Genomic DNA, 26,797 nt, shown 5'->3' on the forward strand with positions numbered 1-26,797 from the left:
ACTTGACCCGTCTGGGCTTCATTATTAGCCCCCTGGCTTGCCTCGTCAGCAGGAAGATCTGGTGCAGCAAGCAAACGGCTTATGCCATACACAGATGGACAGTCCCACGATCCATGCGGATCCCAACCCTCACCCAATCTGACTCCTTGGATAAGAAACAGTGGCAGGCAGACACAGGGCTGTGCAACAGGTGTCTCTTATGGTATAAGAGGGCCAGCCAGAAATATTCTGTTTATGGTTGAACGTTTCCTGGAGACTTGGAGAGCCAAAGGTTAACACCACAACTCCTGCTTAATCTAGTCGGCACAGCCGAAGAAAATACAGAGAAGGGCGACCAAAATGATAAAGGGGAATGGAACAGCTCCCCTATGAGGAAAGACTAAAGAGGTTAGGGCTGTTCAGCTTGGAGAAGAGACGGCTGAGGGGGGATATGATAGAGGTCTGCAAAATCATGAAAAGGGCTTGAACAGGAAATGTGAATCAATTATTTACTCTTTCGGTTAATGCAAGGACTAAGGGGGCATTCCATGAAGTTAGAAAGTAGCACAATTTAAAAAAAAAAAAAAAAAATCGGAGAAAATTCTTTTTCACTCAGCGCATAGTTAAGCTCTGGAATTCATTGCCAGAGGATGTGGTTAAGTCAGTTAGTGTAGCCTGGTTAAAAAAAAAGGTTTGGATAAGTTCCTAAACTGCGGTTAATAAGGACGAGTAGCTGGGGATCTCTTTAATGTGTGGGTACTTGGGACTGTTGGACCCTTGATCTGACCCACTACGGCATGGCTTCTGTTCTTATGTATGCAGTTTCGCAGAGATAGCTGGTTCCTTCACCCTCTGCTTTAGGGGATGGCATGAGAAAGGAGAGAAGGCGGCCACTAGTGGGGAGGTTTCCAGGATGGTCCTAGATGAGTGCAGACTCCTGGTGCCGCTGCCGTGGAATCGTCCTGGGGTCACACAGGCGCTGGTACAGCTCCGCCTTCTCCTTCTCCAGCTGGGAGATCAGCCTGCTCTTCTCCGACACTTCCTGCGGGGCACAGAGAAAAGTGGCAGCAGGAATGGTGGGGGGCCCAGAGAGAGAAGCACACCCCCTGTGCGCTGTAGAATACCCTCCCCCTAGATCTAATTCCACTTTAAAGCCATGCTGATTTTCTCTCAGATCTCCAGCCTGCAACCTTTTTGACTGCACTAAGTTGCTTTAGGGGACAGTAGAATGCCTGGGGGGGGGGGGGGGGCGGGGAGACCAAGCCAACCAAGCTCTGCCCGCAGCCCACCCCACGCCACCTTCTCCCTCATTCCCCACGGGTTGCCCTCGCTTATCGGGCAGGAGGAAGACAGTGGTGGGGCCTCCCCCCTCCACTGCTGCTTTGAACCAGGCTGCTCTCCTGCCACCAAAGAGCTGCTGCCTGCCCGACCCCCGATTGACCACAACAACTGAGGGAGGAGCCCGATTATGGTCAGGCCATGGCCCCTTTCCGATACCTAACAATTGCGTCCTTTTCTTCCCTGCTGGTCTCTGGATCTACTAACCACACCCCTTCTATGACAGCACCCAGAATGGATGCTCTCCTCCGCCGTCGCATGCCGCACTGCTTCCCCCAGCCTGCGCAGCCTCCCGGTCTCAGCCGCATGCTTAACTGCCTGCCCTCCTTCTATCACATGCTGTAGTGTTCCTCCATAACACACAAGCTCCTCTCTTCCTCCCATACTGTAGTGTTTCTGCCATCTGATACAGGCTTCCCTCTCTCCAGCACAGTTGCCTCTCATCCCCCATCTCACACAGCCTCCCTTCCTTCCATCACATGCCATCCCTCCCTCTGCCCATCACACACTGCCCACCCATCACTTGTTCACCCGCCTCAGTCTGCTCTGGTACCTTCAGCAGCAGCTGATTCTGCTCTCGGAGCACATTCAGGGCCTGCTGGTGGAAACTCTTCCTTGCCAGTGGAGAAGAGGAAACAGGGCCGTGCTTTGCCACTCTCTGACAGGCAGGACAGTCCGGCTGAAGCAGAAAGAGAGAATTAACCCTATCCATTCTTCCATCTAATGTCAGGGATGGGGGGGGTCAGCTGTGGCTCCTGTTGCAAGCATATGCCAGCAAATATTTGCTCAGTTTAGACTGTTTTTTGTGGAATCAGAAAGACTGCAATGGGAGAAGGGCATCTGAAAACTCAGTGTGTATTCAGTTTGAAATGGGTGCGATTAGAACGTCACTTCCTGAACACATCCTGAGCATTGTATGCCACGCTCACTCTGCAGTGGCAAAGTGATGAGAAAAGGAGTGCTAAACGAGCCGAGCGCAGGCCGGGAATGGCTTGACGCCTGCCCACCCCTCTCTGTTTCCTCTCAGCTGCATGTCCTGTTAGCAGCACCAACCTTTCTTGAACTGGAAATGAGGCAGCTGAGACACTGGTTCACTTCCTGGATCTTGGTCCACAGGAGGCAGGTGTGGCTCGGGTAGGCTTCAGAATCGGTGATGATACTCTGCAAGTGGGATAAATGGAGGGCAAGGTCACAGTTGGATAGGGAGGGCACGAAGCTGATTACATATTGTGTAATATCACTAATCCCAAAGAGGGCCTTCCACCCCCCTCCCTTGTAGGGGCTGTCCCCCCGCTGCTGAGCTCTCTGCTCCGGCGGAAAATGCAAGGAATGGCTGAGTGGGGCGACTGACGGGCAAAGGCAGGACAAGAGCCATAGAAGTCCTGATGCCCCTTCAAAAGAGACGTTTCGAACATGAATGCCACTTCAAAGAGCGAATTTTATGACTCCACGCCCTGGCTGTGTGTATTCATTTATGGCCCTTGAGGGCCACAGACGGCCCACGTGTTTAGGAGATAGATTAGCCTACAGTTGAGGCAGCATGCATGCCCCTCTCTCTCCTGCAGCTACAGCAGGGATATCCTGAAAACCTGGCCCATTTGTGGCCCCAGAGGCCTGGAAGTGAAAGCCTCTGTTACAGAGGCTGTGGTGGACTTGTTTTGTTGGCATCAAGTAGGGGTTCTCAGCCCAGCCCTTGGGATATCCATGATGAATATGCATGAGGAAGATTTGCATACAACAGAGGCAGTGCATGCAGATTTCTCGCGTATATATATTCACTGTAGATACCCTGACAACCTGACTGGCCAGGTGTGTCCTGAAGATTGCGTTGAGCACCTCTGGGATAGAGGAATGGGGCTAGGGGGTCTGTGTGAGGGGAAGGCGTAACGGGGGGTGGGGTGGGTTGGTAGGCTTGCGGGAGGTGGTGTGGTGAGGTCGGGGGTGTGTAGGGTACATTAGGGCTTCTTAATCCAGTCCAACCTGGTGTTCAGGATATCCACAATGAATATGCATGAGATAGATTTGCATGCCCTGGAAACCTATCCCATGGGGTGGGCAGTAGAAGAGGACTGGAAGGCTCATCTGCATACTGCTCCCAGCATCCCCCGGGAGAGGAGTCCAGTGGTCACCGCAAGCGAGCCGCGGATTGAATTCCACAGCCCCTTCCAGAGGCCCTGCACCCTTTGCAGTAGAAGAGGACTGGAAATGGGTGCCTAACGGTGCATGAATCTCAAACCCTTCAATTAACTGAGTGAAGATCAATTTAATGGTGGTTAAAGAGGATTGGTAAGTATAGCTTTGGACTTATAAAAGTTTGGTGAAAGGTGGAATAGAGGGCTATATTCTTTAGAGTTTGTGTGTGTCTGAGGTAATAAGCAAGCCAGAAATAGTTAATTCTAGTGTCTGTCTTTCCCACCCACTCAACCCTTGATTGTTAGGCAAGAGACACTTTCTCATTAGAAATCAATCAGGGTCTTATCTAACTCATACTATTGTACCAGCCCTTATTGAAAGTTTAATCATCCCATTGTAGGACACTATCTGATTAATTAGTAAATACTTCTGTAAATTCCAACTCCCTTAGTATCCTAAACTTAACTAGGAACTCAATAAAACTAAGATAAAGGCAGCAGTCCAGCAGCAAGAGGGGGGCTTTCCTGTCTTTTGCATTGAGTGTCACATGTATGATTTTTTACCCGCCGGTGAGAGATTGTATGTGTGCACTCGGTGCAAAGAGCTCCTGGCTCTCAGGGAATGAGTCTGATCTCTGGAGGCTAGAGTAGCAGACTTGGAGGAGCTGAGGCAGACAGAGAGGTACATTGATGAGACCTTCAGGGACATAGTAGCCAAGTCCCAAATCCAGTCTGGCGGTCCCAGCGCTGCCTTGGATCAGAAAGGTCTCCCAATAGGAGAACAACACCCTGGTTTAGCAAGAAGTGATCCTGTAGCAAGGACCTGCTCTCCAGGTGATGCATTGTCCTCTGGCACTGAGGACAAGTCTCCCAGGGCTACTGCCCAGGAGGGAAGGGTTAGGCCGACCATCATAGTTGGTGATTCAATTATTAGGAATGTAGATAGCTGGGTGGCTGGTGGACATGAGTACCACCTGGTAACTTGCCTGCCTGGTGCGAAGGTGGCAGACCTCACGCGTCACCTAGATAGGATTTTAGACAGTGCTGGGGAGGAGCCGGCTGTCGTGGTACATGTGGGCACCAATGACATAGGAAAATGTGGGAGGGAGGTTCTGGAAGCCAAATTTAGGCTCTTAGGTAGGAAGCTGAAATCCAGAACCTCCAGGGTAGCATTCTCTGAATTGCTCCCTGTTCCACGCACAGGTCACCAGAGGCAGGCAGAGCTCCAGAGATTCAATGCATGGATAAGACAATGGTGCAGGGAAGAGGGATTCAGCTTTCTAAGGAACTGGGGAAACCTTTGGGGAAAGGGGAGACTTTTCTGAAAGGATGGGCTCCACCTTAAACAGAGTGGAACCAAGCTGCTGGCACTGACTTTCAAAAAGGAGATAGAACAGCCGAGCACACTGTTTAACCCGCTGTCGGACGCGGGTTAAATAGGCGCTGATCCACCCCCTAATGCAATAGGGGGATTAGCGCCTATTTAACGTGCGTCCAACCGGCGTGAATGAGTTGGCGCTCATCTCATGCAAATGCATGGGAATGAGGCTATTACTCATTCACTCCAAATGCAAAAAAATAAATGTGCGTCTCAGACACACATTTAGCTCTCAGATATTAACGCCCGCCTGGAGCAGGCTGAGCGCACTGAAAAAAAGTACAAAAAAGCAGAAAAAACTGCTTTTCTGTACTTTTTTAAAAGTAAAAAAAAAAATCTCTGCCGGCCACTTTGAAGGCCGACACCGATATGTTCCACGTCAGTTTTCATAACCGGCCGACTGCAGTAATGAAAACAGACGCCGATAAACTCAGCATTGGTTTTCATAACCGGCAGAGCGCCGGTAACTGCGGGCACAGAAAAGTCAGTGCCCGCATTCTGCGAATAATATTGCATCAGCCCCTAGATGAGGATGTGTAAACACCCATACATATAACAATGTATGGCATGTGCTGTGTTAATTACACTGCTGGCTCTGTGTCTTTGCTGATCCTGTATCTGTTGAAGCTGCTGGTGGTACCAGTGCCGGGCCTTCTCCACCATCTCCAGCCCCTGCAGCAATGCATCTTTCTCCTGTTCCAGCGTCTTCATTCGCTTCAACTGGAAAATCCCAAAACAGCCAGTGAGTCCTTTCCATCTCTGCTTCCCCTACTGTCCCTGTACACGAGCTACACCCTCTCACTTTATATTAAGGATAAAATGGCCTCACTGTTCCTGTACACGAGTTACACCCTCTCACTTTATATTGAGGATAAAATGGCCTCACTGTTCCTGTACACGAGTTACACCCTCTCACTTTATATTAAGGTAAAGCACCCTCACTGTTCCTGTACACGAGTTACACCCTCTCACTTTATATTAAGGATAAAGCACCCTCACTCTTCCTGTACACGAGTTACACCCTCTCACTTTATATTAAGGATAAAGCACCCTCACTGTCCCTGTACACGAGTTACACCCTCTCACTTTATATTAAGGATAAAGCACCCTCACTGTCCCTGTACACGAGTTACACCCTCTCACTTTATATTAAGGATAAAGCACCCTCACTGTTCCTGTACACGAGTTACACCCTCTCACTTTATATTAAGGATAAAGCACCCTCACTCTTCCTGTACACGAGTTACACCCTCTCACTTTATATTAAGGATAAAGCACCCTCACTGTTCCTGTACACGAGTTACACCCTCTCACTTTATATTGAGGATAAAATGGCCTCACTGTCCCTGTACACGAGTTACACCCTCTCACTTTATATTAAGGATAAAATGGCCTCACTGTTCCTGTACACGAGCTACACCCTCTCACTTTATATTAAGGATAAAGCACCCTCACTGTCCCTGTACACGAGTTACACCCTCTCACTTTATATTAAGGATAAAGCACCCTCACTGTTCCTGTACACGAGTTACACCCTCTCACTTTATATTAAGGATAAAATGGCCTCACTGTTCCTGTACACGAGTTACACCCTCTCACTTTATATTAAGGTAAAGCACCCTCACTGTTCCTGTACACGAGTTACACCCTCTCACTTTATATTAAGGATAAAGCACCCTCACTCTTCCTGTACACGAGTTACACCCTCTCACTTTATATTAAGGATAAAGCACCCTCACTGTCCCTGTACACGAGTTACACCCTCTCACTTTATATTAAGGATAAAGCACCCTCACTGTCCCTGTACACGAGTTACACCCTCTCACTTTATATTAAGGATAAAGCACCCTCACTGTTCCTGTACACGAGTTACACCCTCTCACTTTATATTAAGGATAAAGCACCCTCACTCTTCCTGTACACGAGTTACACCCTCTCACTTTATATTAAGGATAAAGCACCCTCACTGTTCCTGTACACGAGTTACACCCTCTCACTTTATATTAAGGATAAAACGGCATCACTCTCCCTGTACACGAGTTACACCCTCTCACTTTATATTAAGGATAAAGCACCCTCACTCTTCCTGTACACGAGTTACACCCTCTCACTTTATATTAAGGATAAAGCACCCTCACTCTTCCTGTACACGAGTTACACCCTCTCACTTTATATTAAGGATAAAGCACCCTCACTGTCCCTGTACACGAGTTACACCCTCTCACTTTATATTAAGGATAAAGCACCCTCACTCTTCCTGTACACGAGTTACACCCTCTCACTTTATATTAAGGATAAAGCACCCTCACTGTCCCTGTACACGAGTTACACCCTCTCACTTTATATTAAGGATAAAGCACCCTCACTGTCCCTGTACACGAGTTACACCCTCTCACTTTATATTAAGGATAAAGCACCCTCACTGTCCCTGTACACGAGTTACACCCTCTCACTTTATATTAAGGATAAAGCACCCTCACTGTCCCTGTACACGAGTTACACCCTCTCACTTTATATTAAGGATAAAGCACCCTCACTGTTCCTGTACACGAGTTACACCCTCTCACTTTATATTAAGGATAAAGCACCCTCACTGTTCCTGTACACGAGTTACACCCTCTCACTTTATATTAAGGATAAAGCACCCTCACTGTCCCTGTACACGAGTTACACCCTCTCACTTTATATTAAGGATAAAGCACCCTCACTGTCCCTGTACACGAGTTACACCCTCTCACTTTATATTAAGGATAAAGCACCCTCACTGTCCCTGTACACGAGTTACACCCTCTCACTTTATATTAAGGATAAAGCACCCTCACTGTCCCTGTACACGAGTTACACCCTCTCACTTTATATTAAGGATAAAGCACCCTCACTCTTCCTGTACACGAGTTACACCCTCTCACTTTATATTAAGGATAAAGCACCCTCACTCTTCCTGTAGACGAGTTACACCCTCTCACTTTATATTAAGGATAAAGCACCCTCACTCTTCCTGTACACGAGTTACACCCTCTCACTTTATATTAAGGATAAAGCACCCTCACTGTCCCTGTACACGAGTTACACCCTCTCACTTTATATTAAGGATAAAGCACCCTCACTGTCCCTGTACACGAGTTACACCCTCTCACTTTATATTAAGGATAAAATGGCCTCACTGTTCCTGTACACGAGTTACACCCTCTCACTTTATATTAAGGATAAAATGGCCTCACTGTTCCTGTACACGAGTTACACCCTCTCACTTTATATTAAGGATAAAGCACCCTCACTGTCCCTGTACACGAGTTACACCCTCTCACTTTATATTAAGGATAAAGCACCCTCACTCTTCCTGTACACGAGTTACACCCTCTCACTTTATATTAAGGATAAAGCACCCTCACTGTCCCTGTACACGAGTTACACCCTCTCACTTTATATTAAGGATAAAGCACCCTCACTGTCCCTGTACACGAGTTACACCCTCTCACTTTATATTAAGGATAAAGCACCCTCACTGTCCCTGTACACGAGTTACACCCTCTCACTTTATATTAAGGATAAAGCACCCTCACTGTTCCTGTACACGAGTTACACCCTCTCACTTTATATTAAGGATAAAGCACCCTCACTGTTCCTGTACACGAGTTACACCCTCTCACTTTATTGAATGAAACACTTCTCTCTCTGTGCTATGAAAACCTTGCTGAGATTGCAGAGTCTCTAGTTTAGTTTATTTGTTTGGCAGGAATTCCATATTTCCCATCCAAATGGTTAACAATTGCAAACAGCTGGACCTGTACTGCCAGGCCTGGGTTTCCACAGCCTCTGGGAAGAGGGATGAGGGGTTATTTTGAGTGGAGAATCTCACCCAGCAGAAGAAGCAGATGGCGTCCCAGCCGTGGAGTCTTCTCTGGAAGGGAAGGAGGAGGACGGTGTATGCTGTCTGGATTGCCATGCGGAGGAAGGAGGACTGGGCAGTGGAAGCAGTGATTGAGGGGGTACATGCAGGCCCAGGATTCCTCAGGGAGGTGTGGGGTGGGTGCGGAAGGGAGAGTACTGCATGTGCTGAGGGGGAGGATGCTTCTCGCTGCACTCTTTCATCTCTCCTTTTTTTTCCCCTCCCTCTCTCCTGCACTTGTCCTCCTGCTGCTGGGGGTGGGGTGTCGTGCAGGCAGTGGATTCCCTGGCTGTTTGCTGCTGGGGACAGGGCATCAGGCAGATGGTGGATTCCCTGGATCTCGGACTCTGAGGGCAGGGGATTCCCTGGCTCTCTGCCACTAGACATGCAATGTCAGACAGGAGATGGACCTGCAGATCTCTACGTCCATGCAGTTGCTGGATTCCTCGATTCTCTGCCGTTGGGCACTGGGTGGCCGTGGCAGTGGATTCCCTGGCTCTTTGCCCCTGGGGACAGGGAGTCAGGCAGTTGGTGGATTCCCTGTTAGCATACTCAAGAACCTCATATTGCGTGGAACAGGGAGTCCTAATTGCGGGTCTCACTGGGAAAGAATACAGCAATGGTAAAGACTGAAATGTTAGATGGCAGGAGCAAGGAGAAGGCATGGATTGGGGTTTCTGCCACCCCTCGTAACTCTATGCTCTGCTATTTCCTGCAGCCTTTTGCTGTCCATCTTATCCCTTCATGACCTCTATCTCTCTCAATCCTCTATCCCCTTCCCCTACACACTGCCGACCTCTACGTCCATCCTCCCTCCCCTGGCCCTCCAAGATCTAAATGCCCTTCCAGGAAACCGCTGGCTATGCTGAAAACTGGCAGAGTGGGACTCCGTCCCTGAACTCAAAGCCCTCATGGTGACGGGGTCAGATTGCGAGGGTTGTGCGGGCCAGGAGGGTGAAAGCATGGACAGGAGAGGACCAAGCAGAATTGGCAAGGCAGAAGGAAATGGGTAGTCCCTAGATTTTTGTTGTGTAGAAATTCAGGCCTGGATTTGATGGATTTGTGACAATAGCCAGGTGAGAAGGAGGGGGAGGGAGTGTAAGGAGACATTGTATGATACTTATCTAACAAAATATAGAAATCTAGAAATGTGACAGCAGAAAAAGACCATATGGCCTATCTAGTCTGCTGATCCACACCAAATGCTCAGCAATACAGCTAGCTTGGGAAGAAGAAAAGCTACGTACAATGACTTCCTGATTAGAAAAACAAAACAATAGATGGTGCAGAAGCAATAAAAGAGGCCATGTGAGATGTGCCCCTGATGAGAGCCAGATGGGATGGGAGGGAGGAAAAAGACTTCGTGTGATGGCTGGATGCTGAGGGATTGAGCAGAGATGTTGTCCGAGGGAGTGAGGGGAGATGCCCAAGCGTACTATGGGGCTGGCAGAGTGCAGGAACTCTCCTGGGTGTCTTACTCAGAGCCCGGGGAAAGCCCAGGACTGGATCTTCATGCCTCTCCTGGAGCAGATACCTGTGCTTGCTGCTGCTTTCTCTAATTACCCATTATTTCCTGCCTCACCCTCATAATCAAACTTGGGGGGGGGGGGCCCTTATCCTACCTTCATGACGCCTCCTCACCAGCAGAGGGTCCTCAGTGTGCCTCATCGCTAGTCTTTTCAAGCTCCTCCTCACTGCCCTTGCCACGCCCATGCCTCAGCCCTATATAAACCCACCTTGTTTTCTCATGGTGTCACTTCTGGCTTGCCTTGTGGCCTATCTTGCCTTGAGGCCTTTGGCCTGTTCTCTCTTGTATCCTGCCTTGGGGCCTCTGGGCCTATTCTGTCTGTTCCAAGCCTTGTTGTCTTCAGGTTTCTGTGTTCTTTGTTTGGTGTTTCCCATGCCTAAGTCCTGTCCTAGTTGCCTTGTTGGTCTTGTCCTGTTTGTTCCAGTCTCTGGTCCTGCCTGTACCAGAATCCTGTCCTTGCCTTGTCTCACCCTTGTCTTTTCTAGTTCGTCCTGCTTACTCTTCAGCCTTGCCAAGCCTGCTCAGCCTTGTCCCAGCTTTGTCCAAGCCTTGCTTGTGTGGACTCACTATGATGTGCTGCCACTGCAGAGACCTATTGGCCCCCGGAACCCAAGGGCTCCACCTGGCTAGGCAGAAGACTGGCCCTTGTCTTGCTCAGAGTCCTGCCTTGCAGTCCCATGCCGCTCCCCAGATGGGTTTCCTGGACTCCAGGTACCATAATAGAATGAGAAGACCAACTCCCAGCTGCAAGAGTAGCCTTGCAGGAGAGTCCAAATCAGTTTTTTCTACCACCATTAAGATTAGTAAAGTTTCTGCCCTAGTAACTCAATATCAGGCCGATTAATAAAAAACTGTGGGAGAGCCGGTGCTCCTGGGCACGCGATTCAGTATTTAAATTAGTGCCAGCGCTAATAAGGAGGCGCTAGGGACATTAGCTCGTCCCTAGAGCCTCCTTATTGGTGAAAGCGACGGCTGTCAGCGGGTCTGACAGCTGATGCTTAATTTTACCGGAGTCGGTTGTCGAACTTGCTGACAGCCACGGGTTCGGAAAACGGATGCCAGCAAAATTGAGCATCCGTCTTCCAACCCGTGGGCAGATTTTTTTTTTTCTTTTTAATTTTTGGGGCCGACTTAATATCATAGCGATATTAAGTCGGAGGGTGTACTTGCCTGGTGCTGTCTGAAATTAACACCTGCCTTTGGGCAGGCGTTAATTTCTGAGAGTAATATGTGTGGTTTGGCTGCACATTTTACTTTCTGTATCGCGCGGGAATAACTAATAGGCCCATCAACATGCATTTGCATGTGATGAGCGCTATTAGTTTCGGGGAGGGGGGGTTGGCCACGCATTTTCCACACGCTATTACCCCTTACAGTATAAGGGGTAATAATAGCGTGTCAAAAACGCGCGGCCAAACGGGGGCTAACAGTGTCCACATTGAGTTTTGCCTGCCTTGTTTGTCAAGCTCCACCTTCTCTGAGTGCACCCGCTGTTTGGTTTTTCTTTTTGTAACCTTGATAGGTGGAAAGGCCAAAAATGTCAGTTTGTTACTCCTTACTATTCACAGCCTGCTTGTAAGCTCATGAAGCCACAAACACTACAGACTGCCTGCATGCAGGCCACTGAAAAACCTCCCCGTACAGGTTTTTTTTCAAAGCACAAAGCTCTGTGTATTTAGAATTAACTTGGCAATTTAAACTGCAAAGTTAATTCTGCAACAGCATGTTCAAGTGGTTTAACTTCCTTACCTGAAAAAGGAATTTCCTGTTGAAGGCAGCACAGAGAACCAGGGGCAAACAGAAGTACTGAAAACCCTAGCTTGCCTGATTAATTTGGGTTCTGCTGTTTTCTGCTGAGTGAGATTCAGCAGAGCTGAAAGGCAGCAAATCTTCAGCCAGTCTGCTGCTCCCCAGATATTTGCCGCCTGAGGCCCAGATCTAGTGTGCCTATTGACAAATCCAGGCCTGGGAGTAGGCTCAGGGCTCTGTACTTGGACCGGTGCTTTTTACTATATTTGTAAGTGAGCTGGAAAAAGTAGTGATCAAATTTGCAGTTAGATCATGAATGACGATGAGGAATTGCAAAAGTACCTTGCCAGACCAGGGGATTGGGTATCCAAATGGACAAGTGCAAAGTGATGCACATAAGGAAGAATAATCCAAACTATAGTTACATGAAGCTGAGCTCTGATTTAGGCATCACCATTTAGGAAAATCATTATGGACAATATTTGGAAATCCTCTGCCCAGGTCGGCCAGTCACTTTGTCATGTCTGACAACCAGGTCGAAGGTGCACTGTGCACAGAAAATATGATCTGTCTGCAAAGTGCTGCCTCGCAGGCACCCACACACATCCACATACAAACACACAGGCTCTTCTCTTAACTTGTTGACACATCAAAAGAATATTTATCTTCTCCACTTGTGTTTGGTTTTGAAAACAGACATCATTTGTGATTGTAATTTTAACAGCTATTTTATTTCTGTGCTTAATCTTTTAGTATTTTAGCTGTTATCTTTTTACGAATTTATTGTATTTCTTAGTTTAAACATAATTGTACACCTTTGTGAAGGCTTCGGCTGATGCGACGGTTTAGAAAATCAATAAACTATATAAACCAGCCAACCTGAGCAACACCAGGTACTTTTTTGCTAATATGCTCTGTTTGCAAAGCCCTGTCTCTCAGGCTCCCATGCACATAGGCTGCTGCCATACACAAGGCCTCACGGACAGGCATCATCCGTCACCTTCTTCAGCTGCTGCGGGATTGGGGTAAGACTACCTGGCCAGTTCTCTGTAGAGGATGGTAAATAGTGCAGTGCCCCAGGGATCTGTACTGGAACCTGTTCCTTTTAATCCTCCTCTGTAGCAATCGCTATTTAGAGACATCTAATATTCTGTCAATGTAGTTTAGAGAGAGGTTCCCTAAGTGTCTATATGCTTTCTGTTAATTATGTAACAAAATAAAACAGTATTTATCATTTTCACTTCTTGTTTTAAAAATTTAGAGCTATTATGGCCCAGGAAATCTGAACAGCGCTAGGCACTTTTCGCTAGTGCAATAAATAGAAAGCCAGATTAAAAACCAAGCTGTACTCGACTTCCAAAAAGACAGGGAGTTGTTACAAAAACAAGCTTCTTTAGGCATTTTGTTCCAAAGCCTAGAGAATGTCCTGTTCCTTGTTCTGGTTATTCTAGCTTCAGACTATGGCAGTCTGCTTAATAGTGCCTTTGTCTCTGGGTGGCACATAAGCATGAAACATTTTTTTAGATTAGCCCGGCCAGTGCCGCTTTGCAACTTAAAGCCAAGTTTAAAAATGATATTTTATAATCATTCCCTACACCAAGTTGCTTTTCAACAAATTGCTCCCATTCCCTACAGAGTTTACAATCTCTGCAGCATTGGTAGATTAAAATCACAAGGAGTGTTAGAGGCAGAGGCAGAATATAAATGGAGGTTTCTCAGTTCCCAGCCCATGATCCTAACCTCTAGGCTACCCCATCTTTTTTGCAGATAATTGAAAACATGCCCTGCTCATATTTAGGGTTTTATTCCTGATCTAGGTCATCCTTCAAATCCCCCGTCTTGTCAATAACTGTAAGTGTATCAGCAGGGACAGTCACTCTATCTCCCTGTGCCTCAGTCCTAGTCCTTGGCTCTGTCGCTGACTCTCTGTGCGTGACCTTGAGCAGAGTGTCTTTTTTTCCTCATTATGCCTCAGTTCTAATCACCAGTTATCACTGACTCTGTGCGTGATTCCTCAGGGATAGTCACTCTATCTCCCTGTGCCTCAGTCCTAGTCCTTGGCTCTGTCGCTGACTCTCTGTGCGTGACCTTGAGGCGAGTCCCTTTAGCGACTTCTGCCTCACTTCTAATCCTCGGCTGGCCTGCATCTCCCTGTGCCTCAGTGGATAATGGTGGTTTAAATCACTCTTTTCTTTGGGTAACCTTTTCAATGTCTTTCTCACCTAATATCCTTTGGCTGCCTCCTGCATTCTTCGTGTGCCTGCCTACTGCCCCTGCCTTCTCTCTTTATAATTAACCTTTCTTTTTTTTCTCCCTATTCTTCGTTTCTTAATAAATGAATGTCCCCAAATCTCTTGTGCCCTATATGTGTCTTGACTAGATTGTAAGGTCTACAGTGCAGAGACTGTCTGTTTTTATGCAGTGCTGCACATGTGAAGTAGTGCTACAGAAGAGACAAATACAAGTGAAGTAGTGCTACAGAAGAGACAAATACAAGTGCTTTCAGTCCTGCCTCCTTGCCCAGTCTGATCGCCTTTTCTCTCTTCCTGCACTTCTGCTTCTTCCCTCATTTTCTCTGTTCACTTTTTTTTTCTCTTCTTTTCCTGGCTTCAGCTCTCTCCTAATCTTGCATTTCATTTGAAGAATTACAATTTAGAGCTGTTTGCAAAGTCAATCCAGTAAGAATGTAAAGAGTAGGGCTCCTTGTTCACAATGATACAAGCTTTTCTCGGGCCTGGTGTCAGGGTGCTACATATTTTGCTGTGGATACACCCACTTCTCAGCCTTGAATGTAGACACAATTTTCCTGCCTCTTTTGTGACATTAACCCTGGCATTTCTAAGCCACTCATACTTTTTCCCATTGTTCTTTCCTAGTTTTCTCTTTCCATTTTTATTTTCTGCTCTTTTTTTTCCTAATATTTATTCTTCTCTCCTTTATTTCTTTTTCCTTGTACTTTTCTGCCTTTTTTCCTGGTGGATTTTCCTTACTTTTTTCTTTTTTTATTTGCTTCTCTCTGCTTCTCTTCGTTTGTCTGCTCTTCTTTCATCCTCTTGCCCTTGCAAGCTGCAAAGGGTATATGGGCTCATCTTCCTGGAGGAGCACAGGCTGGGTCTCCATCGGTATAGGAGTTATGAATGTAATTAATGGTACACGCCCTGGCTCATTAACAGTCTTCCCATCAGTGCCTTTTGAGGGGTTTGGGTGCTTCACCGTTCCACAACCACCTTCATGGTGAGGCTGTCAAGCACATCACACCCAGCACAGGGCGAGATTTAAAACTTAGGTGCCCATAGACAGTGGTACAGAGGCCCCATTAGAAATCATCAAAGAGTGCAGAGGTAGGAGAGTTCTCTCTCCCCCTGAAATCATGGGAAAGTGCTGAAATGGAGGGGAATCAGGGGGAGGGTTTGTTTAATCCCCCCCAGAAATTCTTCAGAGGATGGCAGGGGGGCAGAGTCTCCCCTTTATTGCCGACATCATCAGAAATTGGGGGGGGGGGGGGGGTTTACTCCCTGAATAGGTCAAATATAAGTTCCGAAAAGTACTTGCTGTGAAAGCCTCCCTGGCCCAAGTGTCAGTAACATTCAGGCTGTGGGTTTGAAGCCAGTGATACCGTGGATTGTAACACCCTCTTGTATTACACCATCCAGTGATTAACAGTTACTCGCCCGCACTCACAAGAATGAAATGTTCTCTCTTAAAATAAAAGAATCTTTCTAACACACACAGTGCGCGGTGAAACCTCCTCGCCTATGGAAACAAACATTAAAAGTGGACAGATTATGGGTTTCTAGCAGGGACTGTGAGACACGGGCTCCGGGGGAGCTTCTGAGCCATCACAGACCTCCAGCAGTGCCCCGGGAAAGGAAGCCCCCAGGACAGATTTTGGCTTCCCCGTGTGCGATATTTACCGCTCACCCTCTCTCACACACATCGCATCCCTCGGTCATTCATTAATTTATTTATTTAACCGATTTCTGATTCCATGCGAACCCCTCAGTCACAATCAGACCGTGAACACGGAGCAGTGAGAGCAGGCTGGCGGCAAGAGCCGCTTAAAACCCGGGGACGTTTGCACGGTTTGCAAGCTTAAAGCCTGGGGAGGGGGAGGCCGTAAAGCGCCGCTCATGCCTGGGACAGAACCCGCGCTTCCCCACAGCCTTAGCCCCCATTGCTCCTTCAGTGCTAAGCGGCTTTTCCCGGCAGGGCGGCCGCTGCTCGCTTTCGGAGCGCACGACTGAGCTCTCGGTCACCGACCGGAAGCTACAGCTCCGCCATGGTTGTGAGGGCGAGACAGGCAGGGTCGCAGCCTACTCACAGGAGAGAGCTCTGCTGCAGCCCCGCCCCTTCCTGCTGATGCGATTGGATGGCAGGGGAAGGAGGCGGGGCACAGCCCGGTCCCGGCCGTTCTTTCGCGGCGAGCAGGGGATTCAGAGAACCCCAGAGACGGATCCAGGCCCAGGGGAGAAGGTGCGGAGAGGGAGGGACCGGGTCCCAGGATCTCACCCTCTGTCCGGCCGCGAGCTGCAAAGAGCCCTACAGAGAGAGCGATCGCGGCCCGGGGGAGAAGGTAGGGAGAGGCGCGGGGAGGAAGGCACCGGGGGACGTGTGTGATGCTGTTGTGTGGGGATCGCTCCCTTATGCAGAGCCATTCAGCAGCTCATAAAGACTGTGAGGACTCTGCTTTCCTATGGGAATCTAACTTTTTGCTGTTTAATGCGGCGATCGAGGAGGCTCCTGCCCAGGTCAAGCAGTTCATGTCTCAAGTTCTTAAGGCTGCGAGATGCTCGGTTCCGGCCGAATGGAAGAAGATCGCCGCTCCGGCAATGTCACAGGCCTGCAGTCGTCCGGATGAGATGCACAGGGGATGGAGCAGGTCAGGGCAATACGGAGAAACGGGCTGGATCCTTTACAGATATAGGGAAGTCCTAGGAGACGTGGAAATCCTAGCATTCTCCGGGGCGGGGGAATAAAAGAAGGGTTGGGGATATTGTTCTGTACTTTGTATTGGCTGTTGATTGAATTACGATGGATACAGGCGTTGTGCACTTGCTGTTTTCCTGATAAAAAAAATAAAAAAAAAATTATCGTAATAAAAATCACATCGAAGTGTGTTTAAATAAAACAGAGGCTAAACGTGAACTGTGAGACCTGTGGTTTATAAGTGGCGCTCTCTGAGCTCCGAGCCACGGGTGGATCCTGGGAGGATGGGGGTGCTCTTGGTAAAGATATCTTTTCGGAGGTGGTTGGGGAAGGCGGTGTTTCTACTCCTTGAAATGTCAAATATAAGTTCCGAAAAGTACTTGGTGTGAAAGCCTCGCTGACCCAAGGGTTGGGAGCTGGGCTAGTATCTTTGAGGTTGTGGGTTCGAAGCCCCACCAGCTCGGAAACACCGTGGGTTGCAGCATCCTCTCCGCGACAGAGGATGTTACTGATCACAAGGACTAGAAAGGGGTAGTTTTGGTGAAATTTGGGCCATTTTTCCTAGTAGAAAGTAGTAAAACCCCCAGTCTGCTGGTGGCTCTTTCTTGTTATTAATTAAGGCTCTTTCTCATTAGAGGTATTCACCGGAATATGCTTGGAACACAGGTCTACCCCTTATTCTTCTCCTAGCACAGGACTCCAGCCTAAGGACCAGCCCTTCACAGCCGGCTCTGCACTCTCCAGGCAGCCGGGGACAGAGGCTCCGGGTTTCCCCCTCTTTCCACGACTCTCTTGTATTACACCCTCCAGTGATTAACAGTTACTCGCCCGCAATCACAAGAATGAAATGTTCTCTCTTAAAATAAAAGAATCTTTCTAACGCACACAGTGCACGGTGAAACCTCTTCGCCTATGGAAACAAACATTAAAAGTGGACAGATTATGGATTCGAGCAAATCCCTGTAACGGAGCCGTCAGACAGAGCTGCTGAGCCACCAGTCAGCTGGGTACAAACACTCCCGGGTTTTTACCCCTTATTCTTCTCCTAGCACAGGACTCCAGCCTAAGGACCAGCCCTTCACAGCAGGCTCTGCACTCTCCGGGGACAGAGGCTCCGGGGTTTTACCCCTCTTTCCACGACTCTCTTGTATTACACCCGCCAGTGATTAACAGCTCCTCGCCCCCAATCACAAGAATGAAATGTTCTCTCTTAAAATAAAAGAATCTTTCTAACGCACACAGTGTACGGTGAAACCTCCTCGCCTATGGAAACAAACATTAAAAGTGGACAGATTACGGGTTTCTAGCAGGGACTGTTAGACACGGGCTCCGGGGGAGCTTCTGAGCCATCTCTTACCAGCAGAAACCGTCCAGCACTGCCCTGGGAAAGGAAGGCCCCAGGACAGATTTTGGCTTCCAGGTGTGCGATGTTTACCCCTCACCCTCTCTCTTTCTCACGCACATCGCATCCCTCATTCATTCATTCATTTATTTATCCGATTTCTGGTTCCATGCAAACACCTCAGTCACAATCAGACCGTGAACACAGAGCAGTGAGAGCAGCCTGACGGGAAGGGCCGCTTAAAACCCGGGGACGTTTGCACGGTTTGCACGACTTGCAAGCTTAACGCCTGGGGGGATGCAGCAGCTCCTGGCCGGACAGAGGGTGAGATGCTGGGATCCTGTGCGTCCACGTCCCCTCTGTACGCGACTCTCCACTGGCCCTAGATCCGTCCCTGCGGCCTCTGAAGCTCCAGCCCGCTGCGATGGAACGGCTGGGACCACAGGGCTGTACTGTGCCCCGCCTCCTCGTCCCTGCCGTCCAATCGCAGAAGCAGGAAGGGGCGGGGCTGCAATAGGGCTCTCCTGTGATAGCCTCCGACCCTTCAGTAGGAAGCTGCGGGAGGATCCGCTTGCAATGGCGGACTTGTAGCTTCCGGTCGGTGACCGAGAGCTCGGCCGTGCGCTCCGAGAGCGGGCAGCGGCCGCCCTGGCAGGAAAAGCCGCTTAGCACGGAAGGAGCAATGGGGGCTAAGGCTGGGGGGAAGCGCGGATTCTGGCCCAGGCATGAGCGGCGCTTTACGGCCTCCCCCTCCCCAGGCTTTAAGCTTGCAAGTCCTGCAAACCGTGCAAAGGTCCCCGGGTTTTAAGCGGTTCTTCCCGCCAGGCTGCTCTCACTGCTCTGTGTTCACGGTCTGATTGTGACAGAGGTGTTTGCATGGAACCAGAAATCGGTTGAATGAATGAATGACCGAGGGATGCGATTTGTGTGAGAGAGAGGGTGAGCGGTAAATATCGCACACGGGTAAGCCAAAATCTGTCCTGGTTGCTTCCTTTCTCGGGGCAGTGCTGGACGGTCTCTGCTGGCAATAGATAGACCCGAGCTCCCGGGGAGCTACTGAGCCAACAGTCCCTGCTAGAAACCCATAATCTGTCTACTTTTAATGTTTGTTTCCATAGGCGAGGACGTTTCACCGTGCACTGTGTGTGTTAGAAAGATTCTTTTATTTTAAGAGAGAACATTTCATTCTTGTGATTGCGGGCGAGGAGCTGTTAATCACTGGAGGGTGTAATACAAGAGAGTCGTGGAAAGAGGGGTAAAACCCCGGAGTCTCTGTACCCGGCTGTGAAGGGCTGGAGTCCTGTGCTAGGAGAAGAATAAGGGGTAAAAACCCGGGAGAGTCTGTACCCAGCTGACTGGTGGCTCAGGAGCTCTGTCTGACGGCTCCGTTACAGGGATTCGCTCGAATAAAGGAGGGCGCGGATTCGAGTTTAGCTTAGCCAGAAGCTAGGTGGGAGCCAGTGTAGGTAAGTGGTGCGGGTGGATGGGGCGGAGGGGGGGGGTCAGTTAGACCTGTGTTCCGAGCATATTCCGGTGAATACCTCTAATGCGAAAGAGCCTTAATTAATAACAAGAAAGAGCCACCAGCAGACTGGGGGTTTTACTACTTTCTACTAGGAAAAATGGCCCAAATTTCACCAAAACTACCCCTTTCTGGTCCTTGTGATCAGTAACATCCTCTGTCGCGGAGAGGATGCTACGATCCACGGTGTTACTAAGCTGGTGGGGCTTCGAACCCACAACCTGAATGTTACTAACCCGGCTCCCAACCCTTGAGTCAGCGAGGCTTTCACACTAAGCTCATTTCGGAACTTATATTTGACCTTTTCAGGGAATAAAAACGCCTCCCCACCCACCTCCTAAAAGATAAGAGGTAAAAACCCGGGAGCGTTTGTACCCAGCTGACTGGTGGCTCAGCAGCTCTGTCTGACGGCTCCGTTACAGGGATTTACTCGAATATACGAGGGCGCGGGTTCGAGTCTAGCTAGTCCTGTGTTCCACGCATATTCCGGTGAATACCTCTAATGAGAAAGAGCAGCAGACTGGGGGTTTTACTACTTTCTACTAAGAAAAATGGCCCAAATTTCACCAAAAGTACCCCTTTCTAATCCTTGTGATCAGTAACATCCTCTATCGCGGACAGGATGTTATACTACCGAGCTGAGGGGGCTTCGAACCCACAACCTCAACGATACTAACCCGGCTCCCTACCCTTGGGTCAGCGAGGCTTTCACACCAATGACGTTTCGGAACTTATATTTGACCTTTTCAAGGAACAGCAACGCCTCCCCCAGCCACCTCCGGAAAGATAACTTTATCAGGAGCACCACAGCTTTCCAACATCCCCCAGTGGCTCAGGGCTCAGAGCTCAGAGCGAGACACTTATAAGTCACAAGTCCCACGGTTCAGCCTCTGTTTTATTTAAACACAATGGGATTTGTTTTTTTTGTTTTTACAATAAACTTTTTTCTTTAGAAAACAGCATCATAATGCAATCAGCTAGAATCAACAGGAAATACAAAGTATAGAATATCCTCAACCATTATTTCATTACCCCTCCCGCCCTTGAGAATATTAGGATTTCCACTTCCACAGGTTTGTAAAAGCATCTGGTCTGTTTTTTCCTTATTGCGTGAAATTTTCTATCCTGTGCATCTCATCCGGACGGCTGCAGGCCCGCGACATTGCCGGAGCGGCGATCTTCTTCCATTCGGCCGGATCCGAGCGTCTCGCAGCCTTAAGAACCTGAGACATGAACTGCTTGACCTGTGCAGGAGCCTCCTCGATCGCCGCATTAAACAGCAAAAAGTTAGATTCCCATAGGAAAGCAGAGCTCCTCACAGTCTTTATGAGCTGCTGAAGGGCTCTGCATAAGGGAGCGATCCGCTCACAACAGCATCACACACGTCCCCCGGTGCCTTCCTCCCCCCACCTTCTCCCCTGGGCCGCGATCTCTCTCTGTAGGGCTCTTTGCAGCTCCTGACCGGACAGAGAGTGAGATCCTGGGACCCGGTCCCTCCCTCCACGTCCCCTCTGCCCGCGCCTCTCCCTACCTTCTCCCATGGGCCTGGATCCGTCTCTCTGAATCTCCTGCTCACTGCGAAGGAACGGCCGGGACCGGGCTGTGCTCTGCCCCGCCTCCTCCCCCTGCCGTCCATTCGCAGCAGCAGGAAGGGGCGGGGCTGCAGCAGAGCTCTCTCTTGTGATTAGGCTCCGACCCTGCCTGTCTCGCCCTCACAACCATGGTGGAGCTGTAGCTTCCGGTCGGTGACCGAGAGCTCGGCCGTGCGCTCCGAAAGCGAGCAGCGGCCACCCTGCCGGGAAAAGCTGCTCAGCACCGAAGGAGCAATGGGTGCTAAGGCTGGGTAGGAAGCGCGGGTTCTGTCCCAGGCATGAGCTGCGCTTTACGGCCTCCCCCTCCCCAGGCTTTAAGCTTGCAAACCGTGCAAATGTCCCCGGGTTTTAAGCGGCTCTTCCCGCCAGCCTGCTCTCACTGTTCCGTGTTCACGGTCTGATTGTGACAGAGGGGTTCGCATGGAACCAGATATCGGTTAAATAAACAAATGAATGAATGAATGACCGAGGGATGCGATGTGTGTGAGAGAATGAGCGGTAAATATCGCACACGGGGAAGGCTAAATCTGTCCTGGGGGCTTCCTTTCCCAGGGCAGTGCTGGACGGTCTGTGCCGGCAAGAGATGGCTCAGAAGCTCCCCCGCAGCCCGGGTCTAACAGCCCCTGCTAGAAACCCGTAATCTGTCCACGTTTAATGTTTGTTTGCATAGGGGAGGAGGTTTCACCGCGCACTGTGTGCGTTAGAAAGATTCTTTTATTTTAAGAGAGAACATTCTTGTGAGTGCGGGCGAGGATCTGTTAATCACTGGATGGTGTAATACAAGAGAGGGGTAAAACCCCGGAGCCTCTGTCCCCGGCTGACTGGAGAGTGCAGAGCCTGATGTGAAGGGCTGGTCCTTAGGCTGGAATCCTGTGCTAGGAGAAGAATAAGGGGTAAAAACCCGGGACAGTCTGTAACCGGCTGACTGGTGGCTCAGCAGCTAGGTGGGGGCCAGTGTAGGTGAGTGGTGCGGGTGGATGGGGAGGAGGAATAACAGAAGGGCTGGGGATATTGTTCTGTACTGTGTGTTTACATCAAAGAGAAGATGGATGTGAAACGCGGGACTTGTGGTTTATAAGTGGCTCCCTCTGAGACCTGAGCCTCTCGTGGATCCTGGGAGGCTGTAGTGCTCTTTTAGGTGGTGGTTGGGGAGGCGTTTTTACTCCCTGAAAAGGTCAAATATAAGTTCCGAAAAGAGCTTAGTGTGAAAGCCTCGCTGGCCCAAGGGTTGGGAGCCGGGTTAGTAACAGTGAGGCTGTGGGTTCGAACCCCCACCAGCTCTGTAAGACCGTGCAGATAACCAGTAAGACCGTGGATTGAATAGATCCTCTCCGCAAAGGAGATACTCAGAAAGACGGTGGATTGAAAGATCCTCTCCGCGAAGGAAGATACTCAGTAAGAGAGTAAATTGAAAGATCCTCTCCGCGAAGGGAGTTTTACTACTTTTTACTAGGAAAAATTTCTGATCAGTAACATCCTCTGGTCCCGTCTTTCTGAGTATCTCCTTCGCATCTTCGTATCTTTCAATCCTCGTATCTCCTTCGCAGAGAGGATCTTTCAATCCACGGTCTTACTGAGTAGCTCCTTTGCGGAGAGGATCTTTCAATCCACGATCTTACTTGAGTAGCTCCTTTGCGGAGAGGATCTATTCAATCCACGGTCTTACTGAGCTGGTGGGGGTTCGAACCCACAGCATCACTGTTACTAACCCAGCACCCAACCCTTGGGCCAGCGAGGCTTTCACACTAAGCTCTTTTCGGAACTTATATTTGACCTTTTCAGGGAGTAAAAACGCCCCCACACCCACCTCGTAAAAGATATCTTTACCCGGAGCACTACAGCCTCCCAGGATCCACGAGAGGCTCAGGTCCTAGTAGTAGAGAGAATCCCTGTAACGGAGCCGTCAGACAGAGCTGCTGAGCCACCAGTCAGCTGGGTACAAACACTCCCGGGTTTTTACCCCTTATTCTTCTCCTTCCCCCCAACTCCTCACTAGCACCGGACTCCAGCGTGCGGTCCATCCCTTCACAGCAGGCTCTGCACTCTCTAGGCAGCCGGGGACAGAGACTCCGGGTTTTCACCCCTCTTTCCACGACTCTCTTGTATTACACCCTCCGGTGATTAACAGCTCCTCGCCCCCAATCACAAGAATGAAATGTTCTCTCTTAAAATAAAAGAATCTTTCTAACGCACACAGTGCACGGTGAAACCTCCTCGCCTATGGAAACAAACATTAAAAGTGGAAAGATTATGGATTTCTAGCAGGGGCTGTTAGACACGGGCTCCGGGGGAGCTTCTGAGCCATCTCTTACCAGCAGAAACCGTCCAGCACTGCCCTGGGAAAGGAAGCCCCCAGGACAGATTTTGGCTTCCAGGTGTGCGATGTTTACCCTTCACCCTCTCTCTTTCTCACGCACATCGCATCCCTCATTCATTCATTCATTTGATTTCTGGTTCCATGCAAACACCTCTGTCACAATCAGACCGTGAACACAGAGCAGTGAGAGCAGCCTGGCGGGAAGAGCCGCTTAAAACCCGAGGACGTTTGCACGGTTTGCAGGACTTGCAAGCTTAAAGCCTGGGGGGATGCAGCAGCTCCTGGCCGGACAGAGGGTGAGATGCTGGGATCCTGTGCGTCCGCGTCCCCTCTGTACGCGACTCTCCACTGGCCCTAGATCCGTCCCTGCGGCCTCTGAAGCTCCAGCCCGCTGCGATGGAACGGCTGGGACCACAGGGCTGTACTGTGCCCCGCCTCCTCGTCCCTGCAGTCCAATCGCAGCAGCAGGAAGGGGCGGGGCTGCAGCAGGGCTCTCCTGTGATAGCCTCCGACCCTGTCTGTCTCGCCTTCAGTAGGAAGCTGCGGGAGGATCCGCTTGCAATGGCGGAGTTGTAGCTTCCGGTCGGTTACCGAGAGCCCGGCCGTGAGCTCCGAAGGTGGGCAGCGGCCACCCTGCCGGGAAAAGCCGCTTTGCATGGAAGGCGCAATGGTGGCTAAGACTGCGGGGAAGCGCGGGTTCTGGCCCAGGCATGAACTGCGCTTCACGGCCTCACCCTCCCCAGGCTTTAAGCTTGCAAGTCCTGCAAACCGTGCAAACGTCCCCGGGTTTTAAGCGGCTCATCCCGCCAGCCTGTTCTAACTGCTCCGTGATCACGGTCTGATTGTGACAGAGGTGTTTGCATGGAACCAGAAATCGGTTGAATGAATGAATGAATGAATGACCGAGGGATGCGATTTGTGTGAGAGAGAGGGTGAGCGGTAAATATCGCACACGGGTAAGCCAAAATCTGTCCTGGTTGCTTCCTTTCTCAGGGCAGTGCTGGACGGTCTCTGCTGGCAATAGATAGACCCGAGCTCCCGGGGAGCTACTGAGCCAACAGTCCCTGCTAGAAACCCATAATCTGTCTACTTTTAATGTTTGTTTCCATAGGCGAGGACGTTTCACCGTGCACTGTGTATGTTAGAAAGATTCTTTTATTTTATGAGAGAACATTTCATTCTTGTGATTGCGGGCGAGGAGCTGTTAATCACCGGAGGGTGTAATACAAGAGAGTGGTGGAAAGAGGGGTAAAACCCCGGAGCCTCTGTCCCCGGCTGCCTGGAGAGTGCAGAGCCGGCTGTGAAGGGCTGGTGTCCTGTGCTAGGAGAAGAATAAGGGGTAAAAACCCGGGAGTGTTTGTACCCAGCTGACTGGTGGCTCAGCAGCTCTGTCTGACGGCTCCGTTACAGGGATTCGCTCGTCTAACTTAGCCAAAAGCTAGGTGGGGGCCAGTGTAGGAAAGCGGTGAGGGTGGATGGGTAGGAGGGGGTCAGTTAGACCTGTGTTCCAAGCTACCCCTTTCTGGTCCTTGTGATCAGTAACATCCTCTGTCGCGGAGAGGATGCTACAATCCACGGTGTTACTAAGCTGGTGGGGCTTCGAACCCACAACCTGAATGTTACTAACCTGGCTCCCAACCCTTGAGTCTGCGAGGCTTTCACACTAAGCTTATTTCGGAACTTATATTTGACCTTTTCAGGGAATAAAAACGCCTCCCCACCCACCTCCTAAAAGATAAGAGGTAAAAACCCGGGAGCGTTTGTACCCAGCTGACTGGTGGCTCAGCAGCTATGTCTGACGGCTCCGTTACAGGGATTTACTCGAATATACGAGGGCGCGGGTTCGAGTCTAGCTTAGCCAGAAGCTAGGTGGGGGCCAGTGTAGGGAAGTGGTGCGGGTGGAGGGGGGGCTGGGGGTTTTACTACTTTCTACTAGGAAAAATGGCTCAAATTTCACCAAAACTACCCCTTTCCAGTCCTTGTGATCAGTAACATCCTCTATCGCGGACAGGATGTTATACTACCGAGCTGAGGGGGCTTTGAACCCACAGCCTCACTGTTACTAACCCGGCTCCCAACCCTTGGGTCAGCGAGGCTTTCACACCAACTACTTTTCGGAACTTATATTTGACCTTTTCAAGGAACAGCAACGCCTCCCCCAACCACCTCCGGAAAGATAACTTTATCAGGAGCACCACAGCTTTCCAACATCCCCCAGTGGCTCAGAGCTCAGAGCGAGACACTTATAAGTCACAAGTCCCACGGTTCAGCTTCTGTTTTATTTAAATACAATTGGATTTGTTTTTTTGTTTTGATTTTACAATAAACTTTTTTCTTTAGAAAACAGATTCATAATGCAATCAGCTAGAATCAACAGGAAATACAAAGTATAGAATATCCTCAACCATTATTTCATTACCCCTCCCGCCCTTGAGAATATTAGGATTTCCACTTCCACAGGTTTGTAAAAGCATCTGGTCTGTTTTTTCCTTATTGCGTGAAATTTTCTATCCTGTGCATCTCATCCGGACGGCTGCAGGCCCGCGACATTGCTGGAGCGGCGATCTTCTTCCATTCGGCCGGATCCGAGCATCTCGCAGCCTTAAGAACCTGAGACATGAACTGCTTGACCTGTGCAGGAGCCTCCTCGATTGCCGCATTAAACAGCAAAAAGTTAGATTCCCATAGGAAAGCAGAGCTCCTCACAGTCTTTATGAGCTGCTGAATGGCTCTGCATAAGGGAGCGATCCCCACACAGCAGCATCGCACACGTCCCCCGGTGCCTTCCTCCCCCCACCTTCTCCCCTGGGCCGCGATCTCTCTCTGTGTAGGGCTCTTTGCAGCTCGCGGCCGGACAGAGGGTGAGATCCTGGGCCCCGGTCCCTCCCTCCACGTCCCCTCTGCCCGCGCTTCTCCCTACCTTCTCCCCTGGGCCTGGATCCGTCTCTCGGGGTCTCTGAATCTCCTGCTGACTGCGAAGGAACGGCCGGGACCGGGCTGTGCTCTGCCCCGCCTCCTCCCCCTGCCGTCCATTCGCAGCAGCAGGAAGGGGCGGGGCTGCAGCAGAGCTCTCTCTTGTGATTAGGCTCCGACCCTGCCTGTCTC

The 26,797-nt window shown here is 49.9% G+C and overlaps 1 protein-coding gene across 1 annotated transcript; it reads right to left on the minus strand.

The window, feature by feature from the left end:
- Positions 1 to 568: 568 nt before the first annotated feature.
- On the minus strand, positions 569 to 26,797 carry SAPCD1 (suppressor APC domain containing 1). The gene is made up of 5 exons (XM_029585277.1): positions 26,613 to 26,797; positions 5,413 to 5,547; positions 2,371 to 2,478; positions 1,871 to 1,996; positions 569 to 1,021 (listed from the first exon to the last, which is right to left on the minus strand). The coding sequence occupies exons 2-5, from the start codon at positions 5,536 to 5,538 to the stop codon at positions 899 to 901; spliced, it is 483 nt and encodes a 160-aa protein (XP_029441137.1). The 5' UTR covers positions 5,539 to 5,547; positions 26,613 to 26,797; the 3' UTR covers positions 569 to 898.

This window comes from Rhinatrema bivittatum, chromosome 19, assembly GCF_901001135.1.
Source record: "Rhinatrema bivittatum chromosome 19, aRhiBiv1.1, whole genome shotgun sequence".
Taxonomy (NCBI): Eukaryota; Metazoa; Chordata; class Amphibia; order Gymnophiona; family Rhinatrematidae; genus Rhinatrema; species Rhinatrema bivittatum.